Below are 24,865 nucleotides of genomic sequence, written 5' to 3' on the forward strand. Positions count from 1 at the left end.
ACTCAGGATTGTTTGTTTAGTTTGCTTTTACAAACCATAAAATATCATTTTATGTGTGACTTCCTTACTGTAAATGTAGCAGCTTACCCTTCTTTTTTCACTCTGATACTAAGGTTTCAAAGGGGTAATTTTAGGGAAAAAAGCTATGTAAACACCAGGTGAACTGTTATACCTGAGAATTGTAAAGATTGGCTTCCTCTGGTGCTTTATTCCACGGTGTTGGCTCATGAACTTACTTCAAGGCACAGATGGGGAAAAGTCATGTAGTGCTTACCTGCTGCACAATTAAAAGTGATTTCCCTTTATGCATGAGCAGTACCAGCTTATTTGTAGTGGTCAAGAAAAAACAGTTAAAAAATGGAGTATAGTAGTTTGATTACATATTTGTTTTAAATAATTATTGTTTTATTGAATTAGAAAAATGCAGATAATAATAATAATTCTCCCTTTCTTGACTTGAAATACCTGTGTCATGTTTGAGGATAAGTATTAAGCAACACTTTTCTCTTGCTCATGATTGTGTAAACTTGCTCATGCTTGCAGATCATTGTTTGTTGGTTTGGTGTAATTAAGAGGAGAGTTCAGGTCATGATCTAGTAGAGGTTTTTATGTTGATTCCTTTGCTGTATTTCAGCATAGATGTATTACACAATAGTCTTGTCTGTACTTACCCTGCCTTACCCTGTCAGTGTGACATCTCTGACACCTGGCTGTGCCTAAATCCACTGCTGTTACCTCTGGCATCATTTCCAGCCTGGCTCTTAGTGTACTCTGAGCTTGGATCCATCATCACTCAGCTCTGCTTCTCCAAAGGCAATGGGGCTGTGAAATCTCTGTGTGTTCATTGCTGTGTTTTGGACTTTTGGTGGGTGATGCCCGTGATCTTCACTCAGCACTCTCGTGTGCCCTGTGATTTCGCACAGAACATGTGGCTGGTGCCAGAGGTGGCCATACAGCAGCTTGGCCTTTCCTTGGGAATCTTCCTGCCCCTTTTGCATCTGTGGTGCAGAACAGCTGATGGTAATCACTATAAACATTAATTATGAGCTGATAGACAAGGGCATAATCAAAGCAGAGATGAATTAGAACAGCCATCCAACACCCAGACCTTTAAACCAGCTGATAAATCTCTGCCTTTGATTAATATGAGGGATATAAAATAGGAAAAGTTAATTGTCAAGGGCTCTAATTGTCCAGTTGTGTGCTTCAGTATGTGTTAAAATGCAATAACTGGACAAAGAAATCAGACAAACAAAAGTCTGCACTGAATTAAAGCTTCAGTAAAATGTTTAAGTAACATATGTCTCAGCCTGGCTAGAGTCCTAAAGCAGGAGTAAATGACATTAATTTAATGATTGATGGGTGCTTCAGGAGAGAGCTGTAAATGCACAGTGACTGCAAGGTCACAATGCTAGGTCACAAGAGCTGTCTGGAAAGGGTACAGGGAACTCAGGGAGGAGGGGACAGGGAAGGCCACCTGGCCCAGAGGCAGCAGCAGCACAAGCAGCCATGCTCACTGGGGTTGTTACTACCAGGAAGGTTTAAGAGCTTCATGCTTGGCTCTCTCACAAAAAATTATGCAAAATATCCAGCTGCTTCCTGCAGTGTTCAGGTACTATAAAACTTTGGGATTTTTGCTAGTAAACAACAGAAAATAATTTGATCTGAAGCAGTAAAAACCTTACTCTGGTGACTGGTGCTGCCACTAAACTTCCCAAGGCACTTTGTGATAATTAGAAGTATCTGCAATATTAAGCATTTTTTGTTGAATGATTCTTGGCAAAGTGGGTGCCAGTTTTCCTGTGAGAGGGGTCCCTTATGTATGTGTGACCCTTACAACTGCACATTTCAATTTAAACATCTCTGCCACATCTTCTGAAGTACTGATATGAGATAATGAGCATGGCCAAATCGTGGTTCAGTTCTTCTTAAGTGCCTGTGAACTAGAATTTTGTCTGTGATTCTCTAAGAATTGAGTTCCATTATTATCATCATCATAATCTATTTTTTTCAGCTGTGGTGGGGTAGATTTTTTGCTCTCACATAGGCAGAGGATATTTTTTTCAATAGACAATTGCAAGATTATTTTGAATATTACTTTCTAATTCCAGTAAGGTATTGATAGCAAAGCTTTTCTTTATGTGCTATTTAAATTTTTATATCCCAACTTTCTGTGCCCATCAAGCCCTTTCTAGACATTGCTGCAATTTTCTTCTCTGACAGCCTTGCTGGCATTTCTTACCACCAAGCAGAAAACACTGTGCTTTTCCAAATATTTTCTGTCTGCATCCTGTGGCAGGTCACTGGGTATTGGGTGTTAAGCAAAAAGTGAAATGGTCTGAGGTGAATTTACAGAATCTAAGCTAAATAATGATTACTTGTCCCAGTTTCAATTGTGTTCCAGATTTGAACATTATGTTACATAGTCAATTCACATAAATTAATGGTGAATCTGTTTCACTGCTGATTATTAGTTTCCCCTGAGATGATATTTGAATTTTTTTTAATCTTCTATAGTTTCGTGTATTTCTGACTTTGTTTTTAGATTTTTCTCTCTCTTTTTTTTTTAATGGCTATTGGCAAGAAAAAGGTGAAAATGCCCCTTTGCTTAGAGAAGATATATTTCTGAATAAGTTTTGAGTAATGTGAAATGTTTTCTTTTATAGCAGTATAGTACGCCTTAGCAAGTAGAATTGGGAAATTGGAAATGTTGCTTGCTGGGTCACCATTTCAAAAGCACCTGGATGCAAAAGCAATGTGTTTCCCACCATGACCATCATTGCTATTCTCAAGTGAAGGCTGCCAGGCTCCCATTCAGCAGGATTTCTCTGGCTCTGGCACTGCCAGGGCAGGGTGTGTCTGCTCCACAACATCCATTTGCAGGAGTCTCAGCTGCCTGCAGAAATAATGTTGAAGAAAAGCACTCCTTCCCTGGCAAACATGACATCAATTCCAGCCATTGTCTGTGTGTCAAGTGTAATGCATTGGGTTAGGATAACCTGACCTAATACTTTTATTTTAATGAGACAGGTAGATAGAAATTTCCCAGAAAGGTATGTAAGGTTAAGGTCATAAATGTGCTTGGAATCGCTGTGGTGTTGAGTGTTTGTGGTATACTGTATCACAATTAGATAAAACAACACTAACCTGAGTGACTGGGGCTGTGGTGAAAGGGAGAGGTGAAAAGAATCAGAGGAGCTCTATGAGGTTATAAAGTGTTTGTGTCCTGAACAAATAGTGGAAATGTGAATCCTGAAAGCTGCTGAGGGCACAGGTGGCTGTAGAAGGCTTTAACCCTGTGGTTCCCCAAACAAGTGGAAGGACAGCACTGGTCAAGTGAAATAAATCTTTCTGCTGTCCATGACAAGAGCTCAGGAAGCACAGAGCCTCCAGCTTTGTAGAAGAGTTTCAATGTGTTTGACTATTTGTATTTCTGTTTCAATGTATTTGATATACTAGTGACAGTAATGATGTATCATAATCAGTGGGCTGATGTCCTAATGAAATTAATTACAGGTACATTTGAGAGCAACTGCCAAACAGTCTGTTAAAATCAGCTTTGCTTTAGAAGAGGGGCACCAATCAATGCAGTGTTTTGGAAAGAACCAATATGTTTGGAATACTGGAACTATAAAAGAAAAAGTAGTTTGAGTGCACTGAACAAAAGAAGTCCTTTTCCAACATCTTGGTGTTGATCTTTCTGTCTTTGCAGTAGTAAATAGCATTTACTTGGCCTTTTAGCTTATTATCTTGTTATTAGGAAAAATGCTTCATGTACAGATTAAATTTTACCCTAAACATAACGGACATTCAAACCTGATATAAGGATGAATCACACAAACAACAGTGTTTACTTACAATGTAGGGATTTTTTTAAATTTTTAATTCTCATGGGAATTACCAATTCAGGTGCATTGTACTGCAGACAGTTTGTTGTGGGGGAATCTGCACTGAAAGCACGGTGAGTCCTTCCACTATAACAGTCATTAACTCAAAGACAAGATGGTGGAATCAAAGGAAGGCACTGAGGTGACAGTGAGCTGCTTTGCTAAATCAGAATAACTGCTTTAAGGTCCAACACTGCAGGAGCTAACCTTGAAAGTGCTGAAAATCTCAAGTTTGTGACATTAGCAGAGTAGAAATTAAAAAGCTATGAATCACTGTTAGAACAAGCTTGTGCATCGTTTCATCATGATAAATTAAAAAGTGTCCCCAGCAGTCTGCATGTGAAACCCTGGGCACTGCTAAGCTGACACAGCCACTGCCACAGATTTGAGCACTGCTTGCAAAATGCCCAGAGGAGGAAGATAACACAGGGTCAAAACATGTGGTGCTGAGACTTCTCAGCCTTCTTCTGGCTTTGCTATTTTTCCCCATTGGACTTGGGCAGGACCTTTTCAGATGCACTCACTGATAACTGATGCATTCATAACAGCATCATTTTCCCTTTTATTGATTCCCATTATCTAAATTGCCAGATAAGACATGATTTTATATGTCTCTATTCAGGACAATATTGTGCCTAAACTAAGCTACAGGTTGTGAGATGATGCAGTTTCATTGATAGGAAGGAACCATGGTCAATTAACACAAAAGGGAGCTTTCATCTGCATCTGTAACCTCCACCTAAAACTATTAAAACTGCGTATTTTTTTGTTAGGGTTTCAGATACCTCACTTGCTGTGTTTATGTTGGCTGAAGGTGTGGTGGAGGAAAGGGGAAAATGCGACTTACAGCTTTATAAGTATCTTACTCTACATCTTTTTATCTCTTCTTTGTGGTAAATAATAGTGAAATTCTAAACATCAACAAAAAGCAAACAGCACCTACCCCCTCAAATTAGAACCAGTGGCAGAGTTGAGATTTCTCTGGTGAAGCTGCCTAAAAGATGCACTTTCCTCAGAGAGTTTTGGACCAGAGGAGGAGGAAATGAGTCATATTTGCCTCATTGTTTCCTTCCTGGTCAAACAGGAATGAAGATCCCCCAGACGAGGCACCCAAAGTTTTGAAGCGCTGATAGACACAGACATGAGCCATGACCAGGACGCGGTACCCAAGGATGAGCCTGGGCAGGGCTGCAGCAGTGATCATTAATGAGAATCATTATTAACGGTGTAATAATCGTTAATGAACGTGTAAAGGCTGCAGCCATGCCGGTTGTAGTGAGGTGACTGAAATACATCCCACAGCTTAGGATTTCCTGCTGTTATTTGATTGGATTGTCTTCTCTTTAGATAATAGTGTGGGGAGGATTGGGATTGACTCAATGTGGCAGAAAGTTGTCTTAATTTTTGTAGCTCACGAAGGGGTGAATGCATCTAACTTTGTGAGGGTAAGAAAGAATGATTGTGTTGTTTGTAAGGAATACTTTTGGAATTCTGTCTGGCATCGCACAGTTTCCATAGGTGACAGTAGCAATAGCTGTTGGTCTAATGGGTAGTCATTATGAGGAGAAATTAAGTTGCTCTTTGCAGTAAAATTATCCAAGGGGAAATTGCAGTACCAAAGCTGTTGCTTCGAGTTATTTGCCTTTCCACTGATTGGGTTTCATTACACTGTTTCACGATGCTGAACTTGAAATTTCTTTACTGACTTGTTTGCACTAATAGCCAGCTCTGCTGCTGCTATGTTACGTTCTTCTGAGGACATGACCCTCAACCCTTTTGAAAGTTTCTTTATCTCATTTTTCCACAAAATTTTAAAAATTTCTTTTAAACGATTCAATATATTTTTATTAAAATACTACATGGTACTGCAACAGTTTTGTTTGAGTCATGTTTTCAGCCCTCTGCTCTCCCTGCACAGCCTACATTGTACACTCCAGTTACATCAATTCTAGTATTCTCTCTGCTTCCTTTCCCTCCTTGTATCTGTCCTCCCTTTATTTATGTTTCATCCTATTGTATATTTCACTTTGCAACAAAATTATCATTTTATTTGAAGGCTTTACGATGGTGTTTGCAATGCATTCCCTGTAGAGATTCTTCAGAATCAGATTCTTCACTTTGCTTTTACCTTTTAAGCAGACAATAACAATCGAAAATCCATCTGGGAAAGTTGGGAATAAACTCGTGATGGATCTGATTCCTAATGGATACCGGTGAAGTACATCTGTGCTTTATCCCAGCTATCCTACTTGGATGCTGAAAAGCAGAGAACACGTGGATCTCTTGGTAGTTATAGCACTTCTCTGTGGAAATGAATGTTCAGGCCATTTTGGAGACTTCAGAGAAGACAGCAGCCAGCACAGTTTCCTTTGAAATACTTTTCCCGGGTTGTATCCAGTCGAGGGCACACCCCAGCAGTTATTCCAGATGTTCTTAGGCCAGAAGTGCTTGCTGATGCCTTTGGAATGCAGCAGGGCTGTAAAAGGGCTGTGTTCATTATGGCACTCTCAGATTAGGTTGTGTGATAGTATTCCCTTCAGAAACACAAGCTGATAAAGAGAACTGTTCTTCTTCAGAGGAAACAAGGTGTGATCTGTCTTGAGCTGCAGACCAGTCACTATCCTTGAGGGGCTCTCACTGCTCCTGACCTTGTGGCTTGTTTGAAAGTGATACTCAGAGCACCAGGCTGGCAAATGAATTGCATGGTGAAATTATAGAAGAGAGGATGTGAAAAGAAACTTAGCATGCACACTGGATTGCTGATTAGTTTATCTCATCAAGGTGCTTCTATTTGGTGGGATAAGTGCCAGTTGCTTTGAGCTCTGTAGTGATTCAAAAATGTTTCAGGACAATATGTGGAACAACTGAAAATTGAGCCATGTTAGGTCGTACATAAAAAAATGTTGGGTCATGGATTTGCTTCTATCCACACAGCGTTTGTTTAAAAAGACTGCAGCCACTACTTAGGATGAGTAGCTACCAAAAGGGGAGATACTTCTGCTGCAGTAAATGTCAAATAGTACAACAGGGTTCCAGGTGTACAGCTAAACCCATCAACAGAATCTCCCAGAACAAACTGGGGAGCAACTTGCTCCAGGTTGCTGTGAGCAAGGTTGCTGACCCTACTGTGAGCAGGATGTGAAGCCCTCAGGATGTTCCTTCCCACCTGTGATTCAAACATGAATTTCCCAGGGCAGCTGCATAATTGAAGGTGCTGTGGCATTCCAGTGCGGCTGACTGCACAGACAACAAATGCTGTCCTTCCAGATAATCCACCTGAAGGGCTGTTCCTTTTTTTTTTTTTTTTTTTTTTTTTTTTTTGTAAATTGTTTAGCAGGTTTTCTATTCCTTCTCAGCTGTTCTAATGTATTTAAGGAAAATCAAATCCCTTCAGTCAATTTTAATTCCATATTGTATTTAGAATAAATACTATAAGCTTCAATTGTCTTCAATGACAATATTTGTTTTGTTAGACGTTCAAGTAATTTTTTTTCTCCCTTTTTTTTCTTTTTTTGTAGTAGTTGGCTTTAGGAAACATGTTTCATTTTATTATTTAGAGAATGACCTTCAGTACTGATAACATTTTGTTGTAGTGCACTTTTTTCCCATGCACTGTTTAAATAATGAATTGTAAATCAACACAGTTAAATGAGATATGACTGCATAGATTTCTGTATAAATTGGGAAACTTCACCACCTGCTCTGCAAGGACAACCTTTACCAATTGTGGATGTTTTTCTTTTTCAGAAAACCTTTCCAGAGGAATTCCAAATCTCTTATGTCCCAGGTCATTAAACTATGTGTGCAAATAGTCCTTGTACTGCAGAGTGGTTGAGTAGCATAAGAATATTTTTTGTGCTAACCTTTTCTAAACCACTGCTTTGAAAATGTTTGAAGGAAAAAAATACAGGAGAAATTCTAGGCAAACAATTTGTGGTTTAAAACACATAGAAAGGAGTTAAAAAAATACTGTTCTTTTTTGTGTCTATATCATGGTAGTTTTTATATGGAATTCAGACAGTATAAATATTAAATAACTTCAGATATTTATTAAGTTTGAAAAGCAGCTTAATTTTTTTTTTTCTTAAGAAGTATGAGAACATTTTTTTTAATTTAGATTTGGCTAAAATTATCTGTCATATGCAGATGATTATGCAATATCTGCCAGCATCCTACCCTAAGACAGTTTTACCAGATGGTCAAGCGTGTTTCATGTGGCACTTGTTTAAATGCAACTATATCTAATTTTTCCTGTAATTATTAACATCGTCTTGCATCTAAGGACTCGATCTGCATTGAATTAACTACTTCTAGACTACTTCTGCCACATTTTGTAGTTAAAAGATGGTGTTTCAACCTTTGTAGTTGGCAGGACAAGTATTTTACTTTAATATCTAAGAGATCTATATTATCATGTCAAAAATTTATAGTAGGAATAACAAATATTATATCCAGTGCTGATTATGCTGTTATATAAGAAAAAAGGGTTTGCTATTTAATTTATGTGTTTCCAAGCAAAATGAGACAATAGCACTGAGACTTACTAAACTGATTCTGAGTATTAAAGCAGCAATTTGAGGTACATGTGACAAATACAAACAAAGTCTCTTAAAGATATATTTGCTTGAATAAAACCCTAAATTAGGGATGTAGGCAGGCTTACATTCACATCAGTGATGGAAGATGATAATCAAACAAGATCTTCACTGGGGGATGGACAATTCCATAGTTTTATAATATGGTTATTATTCCACATGTGCAGTGGGTACTGTTTTGTTCCCCCCTAGTCCTTTGCTCTTTAAATTTTTGCTTGCTGCAGTTTCCCTGGGATCCTTCTTTAGAATATTCTGGGGTTTGAGCTGATTCTTTTGCTGTGCTCTTCCATAGACATCCTGGAAAAGATTAAATTATGACCTCTGCTGTAAAGCCTAGTTAAGCATGTAGATAAAGCCTAGTTAAGCATGTAGATAAAGCCCAGTACCATGGGAAGATACAACCCAGTACCATGGGTAGTTAAAACCCAGTTCCATGGGCAGTTAAGTCAGCCATGGGATGCCCAACTTGTAATTTGGGCTTTTAAGGTTTATTTCTGAGCTTCAGGCTGCGATTTTGCCATGAGTACCATAGTTGGCAGTTTCTCACTTTTTATTGGGCATAAAAAGTAATAATATGGGACTGTTATTAGCTACAGAATAAAGCACTGTTAGCACTCACTTTTTATGTTAAATCCAAGTACTGTATTGATTTTGCAGTAGGAAGACATGCAAGTCAGAAATGCAGTAAACAATGAGCCATCAACAAAGCATTGGTTCAGGGTGTGAAAGAGAATTGCAGAGTTCCAGTCAGAAATAACAGAAGGAAGGATATAAAACAAGACAGTAGAAAGAGAAAGCAAGAATAAATACAAGTAAAATAATATTGAAAGCACATTCAGTTACTGAGAGGATTTTTACTGCATTCACTGTTTGCTATGAGGCATCGTCCTGTGTATTTCAGTACCAGGTTTCTTGAGAGCAGGAACTGGAAGGCTTGGCCTGTATTTTTAGGATGCTTCCAACAAAAGTAGTAAATACACCCCTGAGTCTTCTTGTACCTCTAGTTAATGGCCATAATCGACAGCAGTTCCAGTCTAACACCCTGCTGTGCACAAAAGGAGCTGACCCTTTAACAACAAACACTAAACTACAAAGCTCATGTAGCAGCAAGGGCAGAAAAGTTTAAATTGTCAGCGGGATGAAGTGCAGCCCAACCTGTCCGTGTAGCACTGGGTCAGGCAGGATGAAATTCACATCGCTTGCAATGAACTGTGCCTCTGAATCTACTGTTTAGTAGCACTAAATTTATATTAAAACATAAAATTGAAGTGACAGAAAAATAACATTTTCAGCATGGTTCTTGTGGACAACAGGACTTGTGAAAGATGTTTTAGCTGTGTAATTTATTCCTGGATAATTGTGATTGACATCCATGGGGGAAAAAATGCTTTGGGAACAGCTGTGACTCTTGGGTAAGCCCATGTTTGGATGCCCAGGTTTAAACATAGATATTTGTGATTCTATTTGTTACTTTAGGAAGAAAAATAATGCTATCATGAGCTATTAGTTACAGACTCTCTTATTTTTTGGTATCTCTTATTTTTTATGAGATTAAGACTGTCCAGGGGTCCAGACTCCCAAGACACAGGTGAGAGAGGTTTCCTGGGTTTCACCTGGTGAACTACTCTCAGCTTGCTTTTGTAGGACTCCATCTTGTCTTGGACACACACATTTTGTGCAGTAAAACCCTTGTTATCAAATGCATTTGTGAGGCTGAAGGCTAAGTTTTTCTTTTACTCAGACAATGTGTTCTTGTGTGCTTGGCATCTGGCTTACAATTTGTGTTTTTGAAATACCTTGCAGTACACAACTGTACAGCCTGTTGCACACTTACTAAAACCCCTTTATTTTACAGGGTTTCCTCAAATTCTCTGTAATTTTGCAGTTGTTTTTCATGACCATAACATTCTACACTTATAATATCTAAACAAAAACACTAGGATGGGATATCAGCAAATTCTGGAAGGACTGTAATGTATCAGGATTGATCCAGGAGTAATTTGCATCCACCTGGGGGTGAGTTATGATGTTCTGTGGGCAGGAATAATCTGAGGAATGGCTGCACACTGCATCTCTCCTGGCAAGAGGTGGGTGTCAGTTTGGGAACGCTGCTCCCCAGTGGCTCACAGTTGCTTTTATTTTCTTAATAAAGCTGCATATTAAATTTCTCCTTTTAGGCTGCAGGTATTTCAAAAGACTGGCTGTACTGTACTGCAGATGCTGGTCATAAATCAAAATACTGATGGAAAATGGTAATAATGATGGAATATTCCATTTGCTCTTTGTTGGTTTTTCTTCTTATTTTAGGACTTTAGAACTGATTTGTGGTTGGAGCTTTTAACTATCCCATCTCCAGCACTAAGAGTTGGTGTGGTGGTGAGCTGGCAGGATGCAGGGGTTGAGATGGGGGTAAAGATAACCTGTGCTTTTCAGGATGACACAAACAAACACTAAGGATGCTTTTTTTTTCAATAGATACCCTTGCTGGTGGTCGTGGCTGTCTGTAATAAAGGACATGCAGGTCCTGGTGATTGCACCAGGGATGTTCCTGCACTGCTGAGCAGGAAAGGTCAGCCCTGAGTGCTTGGAATCAGGTTGTTCCTGACCTATAGAAATGATTTGAACTCTTCCAGCAGCTCCCACTCTGGGACATGTAAAGCCAAATGTTCCTGCTGAACTAGAAGAGGCTGAAGGAAACTAACTGGAATGTTTGAGTGGATTGCCAGGCACCTCTTTGCCTGCATAGTAGAGATGGTCATTAATGTCAGATAACCATTACTGAGATCATGTATGCAAGAGAAAATAATGAGCTGGTTTTCAATAATTCAAATATTTCTCTTTTCCAACCATTGCTTTTCTTCTATCTTTTGTGTACACAGGCTTTCCCTCTTTAACCCACATCCCATCTTTTACATGGAAGAACTGTAATAAATGTAGCTGTTCATCCTTTCTTCTAGCAGACAATTGTGTGAAACTTGAAGCTTTGCACTGATTCCAAGGAATTGGTGTCATTTGTTCTGGACACACTCCTCTGTAAATCTGTTGCCTCTCTTGCTTTTTGTAGTTTGTTGCCCATTTTTATTTTTTTTCTTTCTTCTCCCTGCTCAGCCCTCTGGGTTTTTTTCCCCTGTTTACTTCCCTTTTCTTTTTGACTTTTTTTTTCTTCTCCCCTCTCCCTTTTTTGCTTTCCAGCTTCAGTTATTTTTAGAACATGGTGTTATGGATCCCTTTTATTCTCATGTCAGCGTTTCAACCCTCATCAAAGATCCCATCAGCTAAAACCAGATTCTGTACTCACACATAAACCCCCACCCAAATTCTCTGATGTTATGAAGGGCTCAGACACATTTTCCTTTTGGGAAGAAGGAGAGAAGTGGGAAGGGGAGGAGCAGATTGCTGCTAGAGAGTCTCTTAATTTCATCCCTCTTAAAACTGATCTTTTGTCTACATTGCCACTGCCACCAAGCTTTTGGGCCTCTCTCAGCCAGCTGTTCTTGTTTTCTCTCAACACTTGGCTGTTTACCGGCACAGAGTTTCCTGCTCTGTCAGGAAATAGAGTTAAATAGTTTACTCCCTAAAGAAACAGGGACTACACTGGAATTTATTTTTTCTCTCCTTGCTTTTTGCTTCTATTGTGCCTTTCATGCCATTGCTTCATCCTTAAGTGGTGCTTTATGTCAGATGAGGGACAGATATTTTTCTGAAAAATGAAGGCCCCCCTTAGTCAAGAAAAAGTCCTGGGCTCATTACTCTGTGGAAGGAAAGCTCAACAAAAGCTGGGATGAGAAAAAGCTGCTCAATGACAGAAACAAAACATAACTTCCAGTGTATTTGTCTTGGAGTAAAAGTAATGTATGCCCTCTATTGAACAGGTAACCTATCGATTACAGCGCAGCCAGAGCACTCTCAAATCCCTACCAGGCTTTCCCTCTAATGGATATTAATGTCTCCAGCTTTTCTCATGTTGGTCTGGAGAAATATTAAGGGTTGCAGGCAATGTAACAAAGAACTGCTCCACAGTTCTGGTATCTTCTGACTTTAAGAGCCACTTCATCAACTTCACAGTTGTCTAAGGATACTGGTTAATTTGCATTCATGTTATGTAATTTAAAGATAAAATGATTCATGTTTCATCTATTAAAAAAAAATAAATTCTGCCGAGGCTTCCTTCTGCTGTCTGAAGAGAGATTACATAAAGAAATGTGCTACTGAGTGCATTTATCAACTAGAAAAAGGCTCCCCTTTTATCTGAGTAGCTTTTCTAAGTGTTTCTGTTTCCTTTTCCCACTGTGTTTTGTATAAATTTGTGAACATCAGGAATATAATTTCTGACATATCACTGGGGAGAGATGTGGAGGGATGAACACTGTTGCCCTTGCGCATCAGTGGAAGGCTGGGGATGTTAAGTCTTTACCAAGGCAGATGTTCCCAAAATGATCAATCCTTTTTAAAAAAGCTAACAAATAGGAATTGTTGAAAACAGAGCAGGTATCTCATCTAGTCTCTGCATTGTTCTGTTTGTTTTCTCTTGTGTATCTACGGTAGGATAGTTTTTCAGTTACTATAGAATGATAAATATTGATTAATGTACAAATTTCCTACAAACATATGCATGTATACATGTAAGCACATATATGCATATATGAGATCATATCATAAATTGATATAAAGGAAGTCTGTTTCAGTACATTTCAGCTTCTTATATTACCAAAGTTAAGTGAAAAAGCTTAAATGTTTGGTGGAGCTCATTATCTGTTGTTAAAAATGAAAAGGATTTAATTACGTAGGGTTTTGTATTAATGTTTAATAGACAATCTTTCACCTGAATACAATTTTACACGCAAGACAGAACTCTGTGTCATTTTGCATTGCTTCTGCTGGTAGACTTAGTTGATCATGAACATTCAGATAAGACTTTTTGGATGAAACCCTCTGGTTTCCTCCCAAAAGCTGCCTCCATGTCCTTTTTTACTTCTTTCCTGCCTACTTGTGTTCCCCAAGAAAACTTCTCTGTGCCAGGTCTTGGCACACCCCGTGTCTCTGCGGAGGTTCACAGGGAGTTTTGTTTTCCAGCTTCTGAACAATGATCAAAGCTGTCACATCAGTCAGTTTTATTTCATCCATGTGAAATTTCTTCCTTACTCTCGCAATTCTTTTATCTTTGTTTCAACTACCAGCAGCTCCAAAACTCAGATTCACTCTATGAATATGCATAAAATTTGTGTTTGGCTGCTCCCTTCTAGCAGGCCTGTTCTCCATCCACGTTTCAAGCCCTCCAGAAGTTTGGAAGTCAGGGGAAGTTTGAAGTAATTCTATCCAGAGGCTGAAGAGTCCTGCATCCCTCTGTAGTACAGGGATGTTTGTGGCTGGCTGAAGAGTTTTCTTTGCCTTCTGCCATTCTTTAAACTGCTGCTCAGGGACTTCCTCCCCTCAGTGCCTCCAAAGAACCACAGAGTCAGGGAATTCTTCAAGTTGTGTGTCTCTGTGGTTTCTCTTTATCTCTGCTTTGGTTGTAAAGTTATGCTTTTTAACCTTGTTTAGCTGTCTGGGTCTTTTAAAACCATTTTAATGTCATTCTCATCACCACACAGAGTAAGTCCAGTTTTAGTATTTCTTAATTAGATTATTTTTGGCTGTTTTTTGAATTCTACTGAAATGGAGGTTTAATTGGGTCAATATGGTGCCAAAATTTATGTTATCTTTCATCAAATTGTTTTTATTTACAAAATAAGAAATTGTAACTTCAAGCAATTTGATTCTATAATATTGAAACCTAATCAGCTCTGTTGTGTGTTGAGTGTGCATGGAAAGAAGAATTTCATTATTTGATGTTTTGTCTGCAACTGTAAAGCCAGAGGCCAAATATTTGGAAGAAAATCTTTCTAAAACCAGGTTACTTTATTAACTCACAGGTACTGTGCAGGGGTTTGATTAGAGTTAAACCTCAGAATCATGGAATCACAGGATGGTGTGTGTTGGAAGGGATCTTCAGGATCTTATTCCATACCCTGCCATGGCAGGGACACCTTCCACCACACCAGGCTGCTCCAAGCTCTGTCCAGCCTGGCCTTGGGCACTGCTAGGAATCCAGGGGCAGCCACAGCTTCCCTGGGCACCCTGGGCCAGGGCCTGCCCACCCTGCCAGGGAACAATTCCTCCCCCATAGCCCATCCATCCCTGCCCTCTGGCAGTGGGAAGCCATTCTCCCTTGTCCTGTCACACCATGCCCTTGTCAGAGCCTCTCCAGCTCTCTTCCAGGCACTGGAAAGCTGCTTTAGGTTCTCCCAACAGTTTTGTAATAATTTGGAAGTTCTGGTTCTGCCAGAGCCTATGTGTGTGACACCACACATGACAGAAAAAGCCATGTGGGGGTTGGAATGTATGGAAAAGAAGGGGAAGGGCAGTGAGGGCTTGTTTAGGCTGGCTCAATAACACACTGTGTGCTAAACCTATGGATAAAAATTCCAATTCTTTCACATTAATGCCCTGTCCATTGTCATTACAGGACGCCTTGAGCTTTCTCACATAGTGCGTTGAGGTTTGGTGAGTGACACTGCTTTTCTCAGAATATTGCTCCAATCCTTGCCTGCTGAATGCAATCCACAAGCTGTGGGTGTCAGTCTGGAGGAAAAAAAAAAAAAAAAAAAGTGTCTGAGCAGCAACATTTGTCTCCTTGACGTTTTAAAAAAGACACTTGGGGTAGTGGCTCTCGGTTGAGTTCTCACTTTTATCCTGCACTTAAACTTCTGATTAAGGTCATGCAGGACACCTTGTCATCTTTGCACCACTTAGCTTGACTTTTATCTGATGCTGAAGAACTCGCTAAGTTGTCTTTGAAGAATAATGTTCTGAGGAAAATGGATCTAAATGGATATATTGGGTAAAATAAATTCACCTGCAGGCCTGTGAAGAAGCACTGTAAATCTTGCCATGACCCTGTTCACTAAGGAGGTTTGTTGATAGCATTATATTAAATCAGGAGCAGCAGAGGAAGCTATAGAGATATTCAGCAGTAACTGAAGAGGAAGAATTGCATGGCTTGTGGGATTACAGAATATGGAATTTTGTACTTCCAGTTCATTACTTTGAATTCAAATACACTCGTGGTAGTAATAAAAATCTGTTACCAGATGACAGCTCTCCAGTTTCATGTATGAAATGAGCTGAGGTTTTCTCTCCACCTGGTAATGGGCAGATGCCTGCTACAGCAAAAGTGTCACAGCTGACACTATCAGCTACTACTATTGCCATCTCAGGGGGTGGGCAGCAGATAAATACCTCATAGCACAGTCACCTCTTTGACCTTAGATTAGATTCTTCTCTGGTATTCAGCAGGGAGCTGTGTGCAGGGAAAAGTTTAAGGGATAATATATCTTCCTCCTTTATATAGCATTGTTGAACACTGCTGCAATGAACAGGAGGTAAAAATTGAGGGCAATTTCCAAATTATTGCTCATAAATTAAAGACTATGTGTTATTCCTGATTTCATGTGGCACCAAACAGGGTTTCAACAAGGGAGGCATCTGAAAGGAGGTGTAATTAATAAGTATTTTGGCATAGGCTAGCATTACTCTTTCTCCCTTATTCTCTGGGGCTTACCATTGTTGACACCACTGAATAAGAAAGCTAATTTATTCTGGATGTGTAGGTGTTACAGAATATAGCTGCTTTTGAAGAGAAGATGTAGTGTTTTTAACATGTCTGATTTAAAGACAGTCGTCCTTTGGTGCTTGCAGAAGTAAATTCTATGACAAGTCCCTGTGACTGCTGTGTGACTCATAAAGTGGGAAGTCCTACATGAGCTCCCACAAAGTGGCTTTTCTCTCCTGAAACCAAATCATGTCTCTTATGCCTTCTCTGGGGTTTGTTTTGCTCTCAGTGTGATGGAGTTTCCTGTGAAGCTCTCGTTCCACAGGAATAATTGCAAAAAGCAGTCGCCTGATGATTCCTGAGGTAGAGGCTACTGTGCAAATCCTCATCTGTCTCCAGATAACTGTGATTACTGATAACCCAGCTACCATGGGAAAGAAATATATGGATTTGCAATAGATCCCATGCACAGGGGGATGTGTAAGCAGGGGAGGAGCAGGAGCAGTTTGTGGTGGTAACAGGAGGACTGCGGGTACAAACATCACTGTGCCAACCCATGGGGCAGCATTTGCACCTGCAGCCCCTGAGCCAGCTCTTGGCTTGCATGGAGGTGCTCTCCAGCCACTTGCCCATGGCTCAGCATCAAGCAAAGAGAAGGTTGTTTCAAGCCCAACAAACTGCTCTTGGTGGTTGGAAACAATTCAGATACTGTTTATAAAATGCTGTGACAGATTGCACTGGGTACAAGCCCTGCCTTTTGCTGGAGGCATTGTCAGTACAGGGGATTTGAGGATGTAAAGAAGAGAAGCCTATAGAAAGCCCCCTGCAATTATCTAGGTGTTCAAGAGAAAAAATATTTATTTTCTTTGCTCATGATCTTGATGTTCACTTTAAATTGAAGTGTATTATACTTTTTTCTGGATCAGATCTTAAATATGCTTCAGAGAAGTAACTCTAGTTCTGCCACTCTTACAGTATAACTTGTTATATGCAACATTTTTGATAAATGTAATAATTTATAGACAATTATGAAAACTAATTCATAAGCACAACATAGGATGTTAATTGCCCTGAAGGCATTAAGGTTAGGAAAAATTTCCAGTACTATGTGGTTTTGTGTTTTCTGTTTGGAGTTTTTGGTATTATTATGAGAAGCTTTAAATAGCAATGCTGATAGATTTTTACCATTGGAACTAACAGGAGCCAATAAAATCAGACTTGGCATGGAGTAGCAATCTTTATGCTGATGAACATGGCAGACATGCCCAGCTTCCACTTGGGGACAGTAGACACAGATGGCAGAACGGATTTTACCATGTGCTATATGTCTTATTAATTGCTGTGCCCATTACTGTAAACTCCAGAGCCTTCTTTGTTCCACTGTTGTGGACAGTTTGTCTGCTGTATGCTTACTGCAAACTATCAGATTTCTCTATTTATTTTGTGGATATCGTGGCTTCTCTTTTCTTCTCCTCCCTCTGCCTGCTCTCTTTCCCTCCCCCTGGACTTGTGCACATCTTATTTTGGGAAAGATCAAATCCTACCCATATCTGAGGTGGTTTAGAATTCTAAGCAGAGACTAGTTGGAGTGACATTCTAAAAACAGGTGAAGTGTATGTGAGATTCCTTAGCAACGTTTGTATCCATGGAATATGGACAATTATACCTTTGAGTCCACTCTTTCAGGTTTGTAAACAGAGATGCTGTGTGCTGTGATTCCTCAGGATGAGCTCCTGTAAAACCATTAACATCATTGTGTGGAAAAGCAGATGGACAAAACTCATTGAAATCCCCAAACTGTAAACTCTAGAGGGACTCTGTCCCTGTTGCTACCAGGTGTGAGCCAGACAAAGAAAGCCTTGAAACTGAGTGAAGCACTGCATAAAGTATTCTGGGTAAAGTGAGGATATTAAAGCAAGAAATTACATGAAACAAAAAGCTTACTGATAGCAGCAAATACTGTGTTAATTGATATTTTTTCCGGATCTGGCAGCATTATAAGCAGCCAGTGGGTAGCAGTAAGTACCCACTGGAGAACAGTGTGAGTTAAATGTTTTCTCGGTCCTGGGCTTGTCCTAAATAGCTGGTGCCCTGTTCTGGGGAAGTTGATTGAGCTGTTATTGCCACTCAAGAGCATTGTCCCTTACACAGTCGAACATCTCAAGTGCTGAACCAGTGTCAGGTTTGCTGTAGTAGCAAAAACCTGAATTGTAATCAAATCCTCCCTCTGGTGGGACTTAGTTGAACAGTGCTTATGGTTGGAGGCTTGAAATTTAAGTGGGTTGCCTCTGGGGGCTTCCAAGGAGTCAGAGAAGTCCTGGAACTGTGACAAATAAATTAGGACATGAAATCTTTTACAAAAGCATAAAACCTTTGCGAGCCACGTCCATGGTACAAACGCCCCTGGGAGCCAGGCAGGCTGTTCTGGCCCCCAGCAGCAGCTCAGAGGAGGGAGGAGGGACAGCACAGCTCACCTTCTAACTCACACATTTCATCTGTGCCACTGCCTGCTCTTGCAGCTGTGTTTCACTGGTGCATTCAGCATTGGTAAAAGTCATGTTTTAACAATTACAGGCATATCTATTAAATCTATGGTGCAGCTGGAATTGCAGCATGGAAAATAACCTTCTTACAAGGCAATTACTGTAAAATGTTGTTCCTTCCTTGCAAGAACAACATAAACACACTAATTGCTAAAAGTTTTTTTTTTTTTGCCATTTGTATTAAATAGCTGTTCTTCAATTATTTAAGGGTTTCAACAAAAAAAAAAAAAAAAAAAAAGGCAAAAAAATACCACAAATGTTACCAAAATAGCCTTATCCTACATCTTTGTTACCAACACTTTGCATTTCACTTTTCATGCCAGCTTTCACAACATCAGACTGTGGTACAATTATGAATTTTAAAAAATGTATTATGATTTTTGACACATTTTTTCCCCCATTCTTTTCTGTTAGAGGGGGGCGCACAGGTTTAACTCTCAAAACATTTGAATTATAAGATTTGGATGAGCTAATCAATAGCCCATTCTTTTTTGCATGCTTTTTATATTCATAGAATCACTAAGGTTGGAAAATACCTCCAAGATGCCAGAGTCCAACCTGTGCCCAGTGCCCACATTTTGTTTCACAGATATCACATTATTTACAGTGTGTTGGTTTATTCCTATTTATGTACAAGGTTCCTTTGTGTTGCTTTGTTTTGTTTTTTAAAGAATCCTTGATGCTTAAGTAGTTGTAAACTAAAGTCGGAACTATTCATTTAAAAATGCCTAGAAGGTATGTGGTGGTTAGCTAAATCTTGAGTTGGCTTATTCCATTTTATACAGGCTTTTATTGCAACAGCAATAAAAGCACTGCCTACACATTTTGTTCTTTAATCCCATGATAATTGTATGTGTTGTACCAGGTTATAAGGCTTAAATTCTGTTTCCCAGGACTTAAAGTTATGTGATGAAGTTACAGGCAACCAGGATATTCATAAATTGAGGTGGGGGGGGGGAAGTTAATTCAGAGCACTGATTGAGTTTTGCAAAAAACATGGGTTTTGCTAGATACCCCAGGAGTGTCTGCTGTGGAGACTGGTCTAGCTGTGGTTAAATTAGGGTTTGAAGATGGTCCTACTGAGATTAGAAGTAAAAAAAAAAATATCAATATCTCTTTTGTTATTGCTTATTATTTTCATTTTCAGTCATTTCAGAGAAAGTATGAATTTCTTAGCAAATGTTATTCCAGAGGTGCAGAAAGACTAAATTGTTTCTTCAGCCATGGAGAGCAGATTTGAATTCCTGGCCTTAATAGGTGCTTCAGAAGATTCCCATGTCTCAAGTATGTTTTTCAATTTATTTTGAATGTAAATCTACCATTGCTCTCTATAGAGAGGGATCTGCTGCATGTGCTGATGTGAGCTGGGGCTGTTTCCAGTCAAAGTGAAATATATATTTCTAATAGAGAATATTGTCGTAGCAGATGTCTAACTGAAATATGTGAGATATTTATAAGATGTCTTCAATCCACCCGTGCTTGTTTAAGGATAATTTGATGAAACAAGGTAAACCCTTCCATTCCTCATTTTCATATGTCTTTTTTTTTTTTTTTGGTATAATTTATTGATCTGCAAAGCTTTTAAAGATGCATATTTGCATTTATTTCAATTTTAAAATCAAAACAGTAGCAGTAGAGAAGTTCAGGTTGTGATCATCAGGTTTAAAAACATGAAATGTTTTCATTTAAAACATTCACACCTGGAATTTCTATGCACATTCTGACAAGAGAAAATCAAACCCAACATGTAAAAGAGAAAACCCAATTTAGCTCCAGCTCTGGGCTGTTCGGTTGATGTATCATGTGGCTTTTAAGGCTGTACCAGTAAGTGTGTGGAAGGCATCAGTGTTAGAAGTTTCAAAAGTAATCCCATCTTGACAATGAGTTTCTTTTTCCTGGAAATGGAGCCATTATTTTCAATGATTCCTTTTTTCTATAGTGCTGTCTGAGGGCTTTAGAATTTCTCATTTGCCTCTCAAACACTTATTTTGTTTGGCCCTCAGTGCAGCACATTAATATTTTCTGAAAGATATAGATAGAATTCTGTCAAAGCCCTTCATTGTCTTAATTTGAGAGCTGGTGGATTTGATGGGTCAGGGAACTTCTCTCATCTGACAGTGGATAGGTGTGACAGGTGTCAAGAGATCAGTAATGATTACACGGTGGAATCTGATTGAAGGGTATTTAATACTGCTTACTATGTGTCATCAACTCTTGGAAAATCAGTACCAGTGGGACTAATAGGACAAATCAGAATATCTGAACAGAGCTTCTCCTACAGTCCAATGCAATTGCAAGGGTTAAATTCACCATTGAGGCAGTAGGTCAGTCAGTAGAAGGACGTGGCTGATGACACAATGCATACAGGAAAGCCAAAGCAATGAAACAGCCATCTCCATCAGAGCAAATTTACTGTTTCTTCATGGAGAGAGATGATTTGATGGTAACTCAGGGACACAGCTGAGGTGCTGCATACAAAGACCTCACAGTGAAGTAATGAGAAAAAGGCATTTTAGAAGAGAGCTGTTTTGGATACAGGGAAGTGACAGTCATTACCTGCTTACAAATACTGAATAAATACTTGAAAACCTCTGATCCACTAGTGACTATGATTTACGTGCTCCATGAGTCCTGGTAAGCTTCTGATTGCTGGTGCTTTTATTGCTTGTCAAAATGTAAATGTTGCTATTTTAAAATATAGGAGTTTGAAATCCTAAATAATTTGTGAGTAAGGGTGTTGTTTGAGTTTGGTTTATTATTTTGTTTGGTTTTCTTTTTTAAGGTATAATTTATATGATGAAAGAAAGTACAGAGCAAGTAGCAAACTAGCAGATCTGACTTAAATTGAAGTTGAACACACAGAAATGAGACACAGATTAGGGGCCCTCTTTAGGTTAATCAAGAAGAGAACTTAATTTTGCAATTGTGCATGTGACATAGGCTTGCAGTTTTGCTGTGTTCCTAAATATAGGGGATATTTAGCCACGAGAACTGCATGAATATTTGAGCTGAATATGCCCGTTGTCCAAGTGGGATCACAGTGCATTTGTTCCTCTCTTTCAGCACTTTCCCAACCAATGCACAGGAATCTTACACAGAGTGAAAGAGATTCATTCAGGTAGGCTTTGCCTTTCTTTCAAGGCAAGAGGAGGTGCAGGGTGTTGCTCATATTTTGAGATTAGCTGATGACCTGCCTAGCAGAGAATAAACAACGTTCCCTTGGTCAGCAGGGGCCATGCTGAGCATTTAATACTCTGTATGATCTCTAATCCATTCTCCAATAGTTTCTTGACCATTCAGACTTGTAAAGTAATTCCTAAGGGATCCTTGGCTATTTCATGGCAGAGAGCTGTGCTGCTTTCCAGGGCTGACAGAAAGGTTTTCTTTCTCTTTTGTGCTTGTGATGCCAGTTTTCCACCTGCATTTTCTATAGGGGAACATGATGTTATATCTCCAAAGCATTTTTAAAAAAGAAGTTTATGGGGTTCTAGAATAATTCTATGATACAGCAGTGCTGGTTGAGGAAAAGCTCCTCCTGGGAAGATGCTTTGCTGAAACTGGGGTGTTGTGTCCTCATTATTAACCCAAGATCCATCAGTGCAAATAAACTTGAGCCTTCACAATATTCAAAAGTATTTATAGTGGGCAGAGCAGAAAAAATAAAAGTAAAAAAGGGAAATAAATGGAGAAACCTTCCTAATTTGCTCATTCTGAGGCTAAAATGTTATTAAATCGCTGGGCCAATTTAACTGCAGCTGGGATAAAGAACCTGTTCTTTGAACTTTCCCTCACTCCTTGGAACCAATAGGTTTGAGATTAATGACCCAAAAAGTATAAAGGGTCAAACTATTTCTTCCTTTGGTGATTGTCTAAAACAAACAAACAAAAAATGCCTCATAACTGAAGTTTTTCAGTTTCAAAACTGGGGTTTTGAAACAACAGTAGAATTTGTGACCCTCAGTGGCCTAAAGGACTCTTCTCTACCCCTTGCTTTTTAAAAAGCATAATCTAGTTTTGAAAATCAGTTGAGAAATACACTGACTGTATTTAAGTGTTCTCCTAAATTCACTTCTGGACTTAGCAATCAGAATTTAATGTGACAAGAATGTATTTATATGCATGCTTTCAGACACAGAATGAAAACATCTCCATAAATTAAGAGTCCTGGTAAATCCCATGGTAACCTGACAGAATGGAGGGGGAAAAGACATTTTTAAGACAGTTGACTAAAAACTGAGGTTTTCAGTCTGATTTTTTTATGCAGGATACATGTTGGTGTTTACCGAAGTTGATTTTTTTGTTGTTGAGTGTTAAAGAAATTATGAAAAAAAAATATTTACAGTATTGCTCTCATAAGCCCAGTCTTTTATGAGCTTGATAGCATCCTGTGATAAATACTAAACACAAATAATCCTGCAGCTGGAGTTCCTTATTACCCCCCCTAATTGTGCATGGTTTGTGATATGTAGGATTAGATTTATTGTAGGCTTTATTCACAAGGTTTCCACACCAGCTTTCCCACCCCTCTCCTGAGGTGTCTTTATTCTGTGTATGATGTGCTTGGCTGTCAGGTTTGTGAAAAGCATTGAGTACCAAGGAAAAAAACACGTGTATTGAGGGGATGTTTTTGTGAACGCTGAGAAGGGGCTCATCTTGGAGGCCTGGCACGTGGTAGGTAGCTGTACTGGGTAGGTCAGGCAAGAAAACAACCTTTTCTGATGCTTTGACAGGTTTTTCTCGGGTTTATGTGTGGTTTTTGGGCACGTGCTGGCTGTGTATTAGGGGCAGCGTGGGCTGCTGTTGCCATCACGTTTCATGGGTGCAGCTGGAGGCAGATGCCCGGGCTTTGCCAGCTGCTCTGGGTGTCCAGGCCGGGCTCTGGCAGTGGGGGACCCTCAGCCAGGCTGGGGACACCTGGGGGACACCTCGTGTCCCAGAAGGGATGGAATGCTGCCCAGCTGTGAGGAAACAGGGTGAGCCCCAGGCAGAGCAGCTGCAGCTCCTCTGAGAGCCCTGCTGGCTCCAGCCTGGAGCTGTGCCCTCCAGGACCTGTGGCAGCTCCTGACACCCCGGGAAGGGCTCAGGCTCACCCAGAGCAGCTCCACTGCCAGCGTGGAGAGACACTGAGCTCCCTAAAGCTACACTGGCCCCTGAATCTGCGTGGGGTGATGAGCTGGGGTTCTTTGCCACAGTTTCATCACTACTCATACCAACAAGTGCACGTCATGTCAAGAAATGGAGAAGGAAAGTCACTGTGTAATTCATGAGGTGTAAGTTTTAATTATTGCAGTGACCTTTCCAGCTGTCCTTGTCTTTCTGCTTATCCATTGAACTGTGCATTAGGCTCCCTGACTTGAAAGTAAATGATTCTCAGCCTTGTGGGAGAGCAGGGATCCTGGAGAAGGTTCCAGCAGTGCTGCTCTGGCCTGCTCCTGTGGGCAGGGCTGAGCACGTTCCTCAGCCAGTACAGAACTTGGGGTGGGATGAACATTACCCCACAGGAGGGCCCTCTGGGCTTTTAGTGTCCTCAGAGGGGCTTTTTGAGTTTATGCCTTCAGTTCCCAAAACAGTTCTTCCTGTTGCCTTGAGTGAGTGTGCAGTCTTGGTGGCATTATTGTACTGGTCATTTAAATGCCTCTTTACCCCTCCTCTGTTTGCTCAGCCAGCTATGGACTGGCCATGCAGGAGGTGGATTCTCCCGTGTTCCTGCACAGAAACAAGAGCTTTGGCAGGTGTTTTATCATTTAGTGTATGAGCTGACACAGGCAGGACTCAGGAACAGCCACAAAACCGTGGGTGAATCCCAAAGGCTGAATTTGTTTTCATTCTGAGGCAGACTGGGGGATTCCCAAGGCAGCACCTGGCCAGACACAGCCTGGTGGGAAGGCAGGTCCCACAGAGCAGGTCCTTGCTGGAGGATCACTGAGCCTGCTGGTGTCACCTGTGTCCCAGGGACACACACAGGTGTTGCTTACCCTGTGCTTTGATCTTTCCCACAGCAGGGCAGGAATCCCAAAGGTGTTGGAATGGTCTATCCAAGCCTGTGTTATTTAAACACAGATGTTCTACTTGTCAAGTACTCAAGACTAAGCAACAATTAGGATGATAGATGTGTTCTTATACACCCCAGCTGCAAGTCACTTGGATATGCTTAAAATCCTCCTCACCTTTCCTCCATTTATTTTCCTACACCTATTAAAAGTGATTATGCAAAACACCCTTTTTCCCGCTCCTTTAGCAAATTCCTGT

At 40.0% G+C, this 24,865-nt stretch overlaps 1 protein-coding gene across 30 annotated transcripts in view; it reads left to right on the plus strand.

Moving 5' to 3' along the window:
• RBFOX1 (RNA binding fox-1 homolog 1) overlaps positions 1-24,865 on the plus strand; it is a 1,156,138-nt gene that overhangs the window by 573,269 nt on the left and 558,004 nt on the right. For 2 of the 30 annotated variants that reach the window (XM_068206685.1, XM_068206695.1), the window contains exon 1: positions 19,877-19,900. The exons of 27 other annotated variants lie outside the window; for them this stretch is intronic. In XM_068206685.1, the coding sequence (XP_068062786.1) occupies positions 19,892-19,900 (9 nt within the window). In that variant the 5' untranslated portion in view covers positions 19,877-19,891. Of the gene's footprint in view, positions 1-15,006; positions 15,026-19,876; positions 19,901-24,865 lie in introns of those variants that run through there. One more of the 30 variants, XM_068206698.1, reaches the window with a different exon arrangement.

This window comes from Anomalospiza imberbis, chromosome 16 (genome assembly GCF_031753505.1).
Source record: "Anomalospiza imberbis isolate Cuckoo-Finch-1a 21T00152 chromosome 16, ASM3175350v1, whole genome shotgun sequence".
Lineage (NCBI taxonomy): Eukaryota > Metazoa > Chordata > Aves > Passeriformes > Viduidae > Anomalospiza > Anomalospiza imberbis.